This window comes from Nannobrachium achirus (assembly GCF_963921795.1).
Source record: "Nannobrachium achirus genome assembly, chromosome: 9".
NCBI classification, from domain to species: Eukaryota; Metazoa; Chordata; class Actinopteri; order Myctophiformes; family Myctophidae; genus Nannobrachium; species Nannobrachium achirus.
The window spans coordinates 43,901,328-43,913,288 of NC_137818.1; the positions used below are offsets into that span (position 1 = coordinate 43,901,328).

Below are 11,961 nucleotides of genomic sequence, written 5' to 3' on the forward strand. Positions count from 1 at the left end.
CCAAAACTGAAGTGACCCGCCCCCAGGAAATGAGGGAGGGGTCTGAAAATGTGACCCCCGTAATTTTCTGATAGTTTGGTCCCTATAGAAGCCAAAACAGCAAACAAATCAATTTTAGCAAAAAATACTATGGGAAATTGGGAATACATAGCCGAATAGGGCCAAAACTGAAGTGACCCGCCCCCAGGAAATGAGGGAGGGGTCTGAAAATGTGACCCCTGTAATTTTCTGATAGTTTGGTCCCTATAGAAGCCAAAACAGCAAACAAATCAATTTTAGCAAAAAATACTATGGGAAATTGGGAATACATAGCCGAATAGGGCCAAAACTGAAGTGACCCGCCCCCAGGAAATGAGGGAGGGGTCGGAAAATTTGACCCCCGTCATTTTCTGATAGTTTGGACCCTATAGAACCAAAATCTGCAGAAAAATCAATTTTGGCACAAAAATCCTACAGGAGCTGTATTTTGGACATAGCATACCACACTATTACCATAGTAGAGTTTTGGTTTGTGTACACTCCAACATTATCAAGTTGCTAGTTGAGTCAACAGTTTAGGGAAATACATTCAACACAAATCCAACTACAACAAGATAGCTACATGTAAAATAATAAATCATGCATAAATAAAAAATGAACCTTAACAATGAAATGAATGCTGCAATAGCTGATTCATGAAAATGCTACCTTATGTATTGCATAGTAGTTGCATATTATTAGCTTGTTTGTGGGGACCGGGGTGCAGACTGAATATAGGCTAAATGTGTTTGAATTCAACACAAGCTTAGCATATACTCAATGAAAATAGCCAAGATACATACTCATCACATCACCCAATGTTGTGAGCTTGTAGATCTGCTATTGTCTGTACTACGGGTAGAGTGCTGTTAGTGGTTAGACTCCCATAGAGGTGAGAGAGCCTGAACTGCTAATCTTCTTCAGTCTGTTGGCTGCTGCTATGGCAATGTAGTTTTTCTGCCAAAATAAAACACACAACAAACACACAGTGTCAAAATCTAACTATGAAAGTCTAAAACTGGAACTAGTATTGGTATAAATTAATGTCAATTAACGCAAACTGACCTTCCATAGCCTCTTGGCCATGTACTTCTTGAGCAAGACCTGGGATTTGAGCACAATGTTATTGTGTTTCGCCTTCTCTGAGATGTTGTTGAGCCAAGGATGCTTGAGACACTGAGCTGCACTCATTCGGCCTCTGAATAAAACAGTGGATTAGATGGAAAACATTATTTTAATATGCTTTGTTAGAGACAGAAAGGTGGGGCTGAAGCGCATCACAGGTCAGGAGAAAGACTAGAATAAAGAGAGTCTGTACAGTGTAAACAGAAAAATCCTAACTGGTTGCTAATGTCAGAATTGTGATCTAGGACCATGTCACTGAGCATGAAAACATTGTTATCCATACATAGTTTTTGTATTATGTTTAATCCTAGACCATTATACCGCAAACTATGTAGATTAGCAATGAAATGTGCACAGCAGACCTGATCACATTGCACAATACATTACAAGAAAAAATCAAACCTCGGTTCGAAGTGGAGCGGTGAATCTGAGCAGCTATACCCTGTGTGTGTTGCTAAATGCCTAAACTGTAAACTGTGCCTGTGAGTGAGTGGTGAGTGTGCCTGGCCTGCACAAAACAGCGCCCCTCCTTTAACTAGTGTGTTGTGTGTGGCCACTCAAGGTATTGCCAGGCTACGGACACGGCCAGCCAGCCACCCAGCCACCCACCCACGGACATACCCACGGACATACCTGTCTATTGGGAGCGCTTTCACCGCTCCAAAAAGTGAAGTAGTTAGACCTGCCAGTTAAAGTTACTATCCGTAAGATTTATGTGCTGCCCAAGATTTGAAGCCCAGTCCTCTGCACAACTAACTCAACTTCGACCACTGACCTCGGACCAGTTCAGTGGCCTTTTGGTTAGAGTGTCTGCCCTGAGACTGGGAGGTTGGGGTTCGATCCCCAGCCGGGTCATATCAAAGACTTGTGACCCAGTTTCTCCCAGCTTGGCAGATATTTAGTGTAGCCCATGGGAATACGGTCAACTAAGTAGGGGGCTCATGGGAATATGGTCAACTAAGTATAGGGTTTAGGTCGTTAAATAAACACTCAGTGTGTACCCCCTCTAATGACCACTAGCACAGAAGTAAACAGAACATTTCTCAATTTCTTTGTTGAGGGACTCGATGTTGCTTATTAAGCCAATGCAAGCAGCACTGGGTTGGGCAGAATTAGAGAGCTGCATCTTACCCCTTCTCTCTGATCAGTAAATTGGTGATGAAGTCCTTGGCTTCTGCAGACACATGTTCAAAGGCCTCCTCGTCAAAATACCAGTTGACAGCCAGCACGTTACTCAGTGTCTGGCTGTCATCATCACCCAGGAAAGGTGCCATTCCACTTACACTGTATAAGCGACAAAGGCAATAACACCGACACACTATTATTGTTTTAAGCATCTCATTGCCTATATATTAAAGTTTATATTTATTATCTCCGCCAGGCCGGAATGGCAGAGGATTACATTTGTGTGAAATAGTGTCACAATTTAGAAAGGACTTACAGCATGTATGTGACCACCCCAAGGGTCCACATGTCTGTGGGAAAAGAGACAAAGTCAAAGTTCACCACCTCAGGGGCCAGAAACTCTGGAGTTCCAAAGTTGACTCGCAACTTCTCCCGTGGTTTGTATCTGTCAATCAAAACAGGTCAAATGTGCACAAGATTCAGACATTTTGCCATTTGACTTTTATACACTTGAACACCTATCCATGCAACTGTAGAATAAGCTTAAAATGCCTGAATTTAAAATAACTAATATCAAGGTGTTAATTTCACAGCACCTTCGATGGAAGTGGATCAAATAATCTATGCCATCGACATTAATATTTTTCAGTTCAACAGCTTTCAGCACAGCTTAATGCTGCAGCTTAAAAAGCTCATTTTGGGCCATGGCTGGATTGATCAAAATGCGACTTTATTAGGGCCAGACTACCTTTTGTCTGTTCATGCGTGTGCACTGTGCACACATCATTACTTATCTAGTCTTACCTTCTGGCCAGTCCAAAGTCAATAATCTTCACCTGATGACCAGTGTGGTTCACACACAAGATGTTTTCTGGCTAGAAATCATGGAACAAAAACAAACACAATTGGAAAGAAATCTGACTCAATAACAACTAGTTGATATCCTGAGATCCTCACTCCTATTAAAGGAGTTGTTCACCCCCAAAATGACTTATTTTCTATTGATTATTCACGCCATGGAGACTTGAGTTCAATAATATTTTTTGTTTTTTGTCGCATTCCTAAGACAAAAATTGATTACAGTATACTTACCCTGAGGGTTTCCCCATCCAGTGCCATGCATTCGGGTCCCCATCCAGGGCCATGCATGTGGGTCCCCATCCGGAATCAATGGGGGTAAATTTACTATAATCACATTTTTGTCTTAGGAATGCGACAAATACAAAGAAATCTATGGCATGAGTAATCAATAGAAAAAAAGTCATTTTGGGGGTGAACTACTCCTTTAAGTAAACAAGACATCAGAGAAGACCCATAGAAATAGAGAGAAATAGGGAGACAGCAGATCTATACAGAAATACAATCAGCTATTACACAGGGATGTGTTCATCACATTATTTTGCTATCACGTGTGACTGCCTGACCTTGAGATCCAAGTGAAGGACATACATCTGATGCATGTATTGGAGACCTTCACAGATCTGCTTCACAAACACCATGGCATCCACCTCTGTCAGCGGTGTGCTCTCATCCACGATCCTGTCAAACAGCTCGCCTCCCTCCACACTGACACATGCCAGAGACATACAGTACACACAACCACGTGCCTGATCAAAACATAACTGTCATTGCAACACTTATCCCAAATCCTAAACCTAACCATGGAATTTAACAACGTAGGCCCAATTCATACTTTGTTGTGTTGCACTGCAATTTGTTTTGCCTTTAATTACATGCCCACAATAAGGACAAGTGGGGTAGGTAAGTAGGTAAAATGTAGCGGCTGTAGCTCCTCCTGTCTACATGTCCTTGGGCAAGACACCGAACCCCGAGTTGCTCCCGGTGAGCTGGTTGGTGCCTTGCATGGTTTCCACTGCCACCGGTGTATGAATGTGTGTGTGAATGGGTGAATGTAATGCACATTGTAAAGCGCTTTGGATAAAAGCGCTATATAAATGCACCATTTATGTAAACTTGTAAATGTAGTAAAAGTACTTTTATCAAACTGGTCATTAGGCTGAGGCTCCATTTGAAATGTTATTCAATGAACTTTACTGTGCAGTGGTGATGAGAGGAGCAGAGAAGTGGATGGCTGGACACAGTGTGGCAGAATACAGTAGAAGAGGAATGGAGGAAGGAGTCTTACTATTCCAGGATGAGAACCACTTGGTTCTTGCTCTCAAAGGCCTCATACAGCTGGAGGATGTTGGCATGACTGAGCTGGTTCATCACCTGCACCTCATTCTGGGCCATCTCCTGTCAGACATGCATGCACACACACTCTGAACAACTCTTTTCTTTGGAGGCATAACATTTTCACTGTCACTAAACTATCAATCTATCAACACTGTAAACGGTCAGTTTGTATATCCGAGTTATATTAGAAATTAACATAGAAATGTGTTTATCCATCTACATACATACTATATCGTCACTGTCGGGCAGAAACCTCGTATCTCCAAGTTTCAAATTTGTAATTTTATTTTTTTTCCAAAGTAAAGACCTGCTTCATCATATAAGGCAGTCTCACAAAAGTAGTGAAAACAGCAGATCTACAAGCACACAACGCCTCGCGGTGCGAGGCGTTGTGTGCTTGTAGATGGGCTGTTTTCACTAGTTTAGTTCATTTTTTAAATGATAAATACAAAACGAACGGTTTTGGACATACAAGGTTTCCACTCGACAACGACGATATCTATCTATGGTACAGCAATCAATCAATCAATCAGTCAGTCAGTCAGTCTGTCTATCGCCAAGTGTTTTACCTTTTCTTTGGCGTTGCGGGTATTAATGACCTTAGCAGCCAGCCTCAGTCCAGAGGACCTTTCCGTGCACCGATGAACCTTTCCAAAGCGTCCGCTGGTGAAAACACATGCAACATATCACATGCACTGTGATATACAGTATAAGATAACTCTGTGACTGCGTGTCCCTCCTTACCTGGTACATGTACTACTAACTACATGAGCCACCAAGGTGTTGCCTGAATGGTGGAGTTTACAACTGTTGTGTGATTGGTCTGTAGGATCAGCAAATAGCCAATATACTGGAAAATATGTGAACCTAAAGTTTAGTTATGATTGACATATTACTAGAGAGAGAGAGAAAGAGAGAGACACACACAGGTTCAAGCGAGTATGTGTCACATTGGTGTGCCTCTACCACAGTGTTTCCAGAGACTGTTTGTGTGAACATCTCTCACCCTCCCAGGACCTCTCGGGTGTGAATGATGAAGAGGTCTGATGCTGGGCTGGAGCTCAGGGAGACAAATCGATGGAGGAACGGCGCTGAATGGGGAGGGACATCATCTGAGAGGGCAGGGTAGAGTCAAGTCAAGTTCTTAAGAACTGTTACAGTGGAAAAAAAAGGTTTTACAGAACTACATTTGAGGAACCATACTGGTGGTCTGGGGTGTGTTCAGCCCATTGACTACAATTATACTTTGTAGACCATTTTCCAAAGCGCACTGTGGTTTAATTTTCTAGGAAGATATTTATTCCATTCCATTCCTTTCACAAAGATCCACTTGCAAAGAAATTAAACTAGCTTGAGAACTAAATTCAATGATTGACGATTTAACCAGGCAATGGTGTTTAGCCATCATTGATTCAATTATTCAGGTATGTATAAGAATGTTTCAATGACTGGAGAAAAACCAACCTAAGATCTTTGGAGATGAGATGGTTCTGGCTGTGTCTGATGATGTAGCAGGGATGACACGGATCTGAATGCCACAGTCTGGACTGGGGCTGGGGCTTGACCCCCTGGCCACGGCATGGCTGCTCCCCTGAGCAGGGTGCGTGCTGAGGACTACCATCTGAACTGGAGCCTGGGGCCCTGCTCCCTGGAGCCTACAACACCACACACACATATCACTGCTGTCAGGTGGAAACCTGTCCAAAACATTTGCTTTCCAGGAAATGGAAAAAAGAACCCCTATTCCAATGGATCCAATGCAGTTCATTTTCAAGTTTCCAATAAATAAATTACAGCCATGATATGTGACATGGTACTGAGTAAAACCTGAAGCAATAAATCATCTGCTAGGCCCAAGAAATACCACAAAATGGTGCCACAAGATTTGCCCTAATATAAAACAGTGGGGTGTGTGTGTGTGTGTGTGTGTGTGTGTGTGTGTGTGTGTGTGTGTGTGTGTGTGTGTGTGTGTGTGTGTGTGTGTGTGTGTGTGTGTGTGTGTACCTCTGAAGAGACTCTGGACAGCTAGACACATGTCTGAGGGAGGACGGACTCTCCATCGTTACTATGGGGACAGCCACTCCACACGGCTTTTGAGGCACCTGCAATAAGGTCTTGGCTGTTTTGGTCGAGCCAGACGTGCTCTGGCTCATCTGGCCGCCGGCCACTGATTGGACGGCTGCTGCAACCTCCACTCTCTTACCCATTCCCAACTTTTCTTTCTGGCTAGAGGGCTCTGGCATTGATTGAACCTTGACCTCTTGGGATTTCCCACCAGTCACATGGAGCCATCCTCTGGCTGCTCCCTCCTCTCTGTTGAGAGGAGCAGCGACAGTGGCTTGCTTGGGAGGCTGCTGCTTAATATGAACCTGTGGCTCACTGGGCAAGTCACTCTGAAAACATAAAAAGTAAAAAAAATATCCATGAATTCACGTCTCCATGAGGTGAGTAATGAACAGAAAATAAGTTGTTTTTTGGGTGAACTATCCCTTTAAGTACTTTGTCCACCATCAAACCCTTGTCTCTGTATTGGTGGCCGAGTGACATCCATTGGTATTAGGTTTGTTTTGTTTGAATAAATGAAGGTAAAATACCTTTCTAATGACTGATGTGCCTGGTGTGGTCACAACCGTTCCTCCCACACACTGCTGGCTGGACATTGCCATTGGCTGACCTTTCACCTCTTGGGAATTTCCACCAATCACCTGCACTCCAGGTATGATCACCTGTCTGTTCATATCCTAGTGTTGAGGTCAGTAATATGATAAGAATAAATGTCTACAAATACTAATGCTCACAAATGTGAAATGGTACTAATGTGACCCATGCTACATTTCGGCATCCACATTTCCATGTTAGGCAATTAGCAAACTCTTAAGGCTCATTCAGACTCCAGAGAACGTGAAGAGCAGTTCACCGCGGTGTAGTTTCACCTTAATACAAGGATGAAGTGAGGGTGAAGTGAGACTTTAGAAAACTACATCACAGTGAACTATTCTTCACCGTCTCTGGAGTATGAATGAGCCTTTAATATTCAGTCACTGCACCTTACAATAAATGAAAACCCCCCCTGTTTTCATAATAAAAAAGGCAGACAAACCTTTCCAGCCACCAATGTACTCTTGGTTTTTTGTACTGATGAATCAGCCACTGGGTGTGGATGATCCACTGGTGTCCCTCCAACAATGGGCTTTTGGCCTATTGTGAACCCTTTAGGGTCTCTCTGCTCTTCCCCACCACCAACTGAAAAGATATGCAGACCACCTGGCCGTTATGCTAGGCATTAGTCATCATCAAACACTTACGTACTTACTAATAGTACTGATAGTTTACAAATAGAAGGAAATGGACCTATTAAAGTTGTACTCCCATTGGAATAAAATGTGATAAATTAGTAAATAAGTAAATTAACAGAGGATTTTACTGTAGGAAAGTGCTAAACGTTAAAAATAAAATTAAAATGTTGAAACGCTTCTCCTCCATCCATTGTCATCTACTATAGGACCTAGGCTACATGGATGCTGTCACTGTTGCTTATGACCATACGTCTTTAACACACCCAATCACATTGAATTTCCAAAGCTAAGCAGGGTACTCAGAAGTACTTGGTTGGGAATACCAGATGAGATGCTGTAAACTTCCATCTAAACACCAGAGACTTCGTTTCAGATTTTTGTAGTTTTTTCCATAGAAATACTTTTAAAACCTTTTCATCAATATTGAAAAATGAAAAATAAATAAGCTTAATCCAAATGTAGTATGCAGGAAAGCAAGTAAACTTGATTTAGAGCGAACATGTAGCCCTAAAATAAATTAAAGAAAAGAAAGAAAAAGAAATGAAATGATAGGTTTGTTGCTTGTTGCTTTTTTCTAAAATGAAACATTCATACATGTAAATAACAGGGATACATGTATTTGTAATAGACATGATCTGTACCTTTCTGGGGAGATATGGCAGGAGGTGAGGGTTTGATGTATTGTTGTTTACTGCTTTCTGGCTGGGAGCAACCATCTGGACTCTAGCCGAAAATACAATACTTCAAAATTAAAAATGATTTAGTACCTAAGTACTTATTATGGCATGACATACATTTGAATGTATGCCTACATTTGAATTGTAAATAACAGGTTACCGGTATATAACCGGTATATTTTTGTTGAAGACAAAAAACAAATGTTGTTTTTTGGAAATAGCATAGAGTACCTTCACAGTGATTTGTGGGGTCCTTGCAGGCAGTGATGTCTTTGGAGTGGCAGCTTCTTGTGGTGATTGAAGGACCACATTCATGTGTTGACTTGTTTGTGTATTTGTGTAAACATGCTTTCCTTCAAGACCACCTTCACAAGAAATAATGAATAATGAATTCAAGTTCATTTGATCTGTAAGCCATTTTTCCTCGACTGATCTTTGGAATTGGAGAGCATTATCCAGCATTGCTATACCTCCCCAATTGCATTCATCGTCAGTCCTATAAAACTTATTATATACAAAATAAAAACATATTTTCAATGTCTCCTCCAGCCACAATTGTCTATGTAGGGCCTATCGTTTGCTGCCAATGTTGCTTATGGCCACACCACCCTGAAGACGCTAAACAAATAAATATATGAATAAATATATAAATAAATAAATAAGAAAGCTAAAGCAAGCAAGCTGAATCCATGATATCAGCCTGTATGAAAAGCATAATGTGATGACAATCACCACACAATATTTATCATCATCATCAGACAATGATGAGTTATTTTTTGAAGTAAACATAGTTTGTTGTTTTCTAAACGGAATTATTCATCTGTAATAGAAATGAGCTGTACCTTTCTGGGGAGATATGGCAGCATGTGGGGATTTGATGTATTGATGTTTACTGCTTTCTGGCTGTGAGCAAGTATCTGGACTCTGGGAGATAATACAATATTTTCTGTTAAGGGGAATAATTTGTATTACATTATGATACATTATGATCATCGATTCTCTCCACCAAGAAGGTTATTTGTCATAAGGCATAATAAAATAAAATTTAATTTATTTCGACATTATAATTGCAGGCTAAATAATTAGCCCCAATCATTCCCAGCCTTTTCTCATCCCAGAGGAGAATTACCTTTCTCAGGGTAACAGGATGAAAAAAATAAAAGCAAAGAGTACCTTGACAGTGATGAGTGGGGTCTTTGCAGGTAATGACGCAGTCTTTGGAATGGCAGCTTTTTGTGATTGAGGGACCACATTCATATGTTGACTTGTTTGTTGATTTGTGTTAACATGCTTTCCTTCAAGACCACCTTCACAAGAAACAGCATAATGAATTAAGCTGTGAATCTGTCATTCCATCTAATAATCTAATACCAGTTTCTGTTGAGATGTTCTCAGGTATGCACTTCCCCTTACTAAAATATATCAGTGGAAGGAAAGGACAAACTGTTGGACATTTTGCACAACTGCTCTGTAAGAAGGGGAGAATAGGAAGGTTTTCAAACATGTTTTACTGGATGAGGATGATTTGGAGTGAGACGACCCATCCAATGCAAAAGGTAACCTCAGCCTTCACAAAAACATGTCTGCATTGCAATTTGCAATACAGTAAACCGTAGAAGCACATAGGGGACCTGGCAGCTCAGAGATACTTAAATTATTTGTCGAATGAGCGAAAAACACAAGTGTTGGGTGGCTTGATTTAATGTAGACCTACAGGTAATTTAAAGCATGGATCTATAGCAGACTATATAGTACAGTACTTTTCCACTGACACATCACCACCCACCTTTCTGCATCCTCTCCAAAGCTGTCTGCATTTCAGCAATCCTCATGTCCATCTTCTCCAGCAGCCTGGACTGGGCTGCCAGGTGCCTCTCTGTGGCCTCTTGCTGGCGAACATGCATACTGCAGGTGAGGCACAAGGGACAGCCACCATGTCCTCCTCGTCCCAGGACTAGCTCCAGGTTATGAGCCAGGCTGTCTACTTTAGCTTCTAATGTCCCCAGACCAGTCAGAGCGGCAGATACCTGGCCCTGCAGTGAACCCATGGTAGATGGTTCCCAAGGGACTTCCGAAAAAACAGAGCCTACAGATGCTTAGCAATTATGGGCAAAAAATCTTGACAATTGTGATGAAAAGCTGATTCTATGCCAAACTCAGACCGTTATAGAGACTGAAGAAGACTCCAAGTGTGCTCCAAGCCTCTGACACTTTAGGCGTGATGTCCTTTTCCAAATGACCTTCGCCACCATTCTTTAAATTTCCAGGTCCAATGTTTCCATACCTGTTGAATTCAAATGCTGTTCCTAAAAGTGCAGATGAGAGTGAAAGAGGCAAAACCCATAAGTGTTGCAGGGCAGGCAGTAGTCTTTGGAAAGTCCAGTGCACTGGTTTGGACCAGTTATCTCTATTGGCTTCCAGCCCCAGATCCAGAAATAGCCAGACAAGGGGTACAGTGGAACAGCAGCGACTTGGGAAGGGTAGAGAATAGTACCAGATAAGCAAGGTATGCCAGGGACAGTGGACAGACGTCAGAGGAAAGCACACAATAGGCAAATACGTTCTCATGGAGTAAAATTGTACAGGTTATAATAATCTGATTCAAACTCAATGTTAGCTGAAATACCTAAAACAGGGAAAAGGATTTACTCAATACTCATAGAAAACCTATTAGGGAATGATATTGTGAGTAGAACATCCTTACAAATGTGTAGTGGAATACATAAAAGCACCCACTTTCTTTAGATCTGCAATTTCTTAACAGGATATCCATCATTTTGCATTTCCCAGGTTTTGCTATCAAATAGGTTGTCATGGGTCCCTAACTCCCTAGTGACCTGCTATTGTATTATGGGAAGTTACGGGTCAGCAATCTACACAGGCTGACATCCTATGAGTTTTGCTTCTTTCCCTGTAGAAATGTCCTATGCACCTACAATAGTGTACATTATTCTCTCTAAGAAAACATGACTGTTGATGTGATCTGTATCAGGAGGGTCAACCTTTTTGTTTTGCGTTTTTATTTTTGTATTGTCAGCTTGCCATATAGTTACATTACAGCCAAACTATTTTGATAGCCCATCTACAGGTATAAATAACCTCTCTTCTTTTGAACCATCACATCAGGACATTGCAATACCATTATATCTTCTAGACTCAGATCAGTTTGAATGAAAATATTGTGTAGAATGTAGCCTATCCACAACTTTCCAACATCCCATCGTGCCTTGCGCAGAAGGCGAGCGGCATAGCAGCCGAGTGATCTACAAGCTCACAACGGTTGCATCTGTGACGAGAGCTTGTATGTCTGCTGTTAACCAGAAGTGTTCCGCAGATAATGCTACAGTAATGTCTTGTGGAAACAGGTGAATACAGATGGGACTAAATTTAGACTACATTGCTTAAAGAAAATCCTCACTTGTATGCCAAAAATTACCCTCCCGTGCCAATGTTGGCACCTGCACCTAAGGTTGTCCTACCTTGAGCTATTCTAGAGCATAATTGACCTCTCGCCTATGCAGTAC

General features: G+C 41.6%; 1 protein-coding gene across 1 annotated transcript; it reads right to left on the reverse strand.

The window, feature by feature from the left end:
- Positions 1-842: 842 nt before the first annotated feature.
- Positions 843-10,485, reverse strand: mylk2 (myosin light chain kinase 2; the record flags this gene model as incomplete). The annotated part of the gene is made up of 13 exons (XM_080732797.1): positions 843-975; positions 1,084-1,216; positions 2,275-2,427; positions 2,585-2,713; positions 3,073-3,143; positions 3,693-3,834; positions 4,415-4,524; positions 5,034-5,127; positions 5,471-5,576; positions 5,929-6,119; positions 6,469-6,857; positions 9,611-9,744; positions 10,224-10,485. 13 exons carry the CDS (start codon positions 10,483-10,485, stop codon positions 895-897), a joined length of 1,995 nt encoding a protein of 664 aa, XP_080588923.1. The 3' UTR covers positions 843-894.
- Between the last annotated feature and the right edge of the window lie 1,476 nt (positions 10,486-11,961).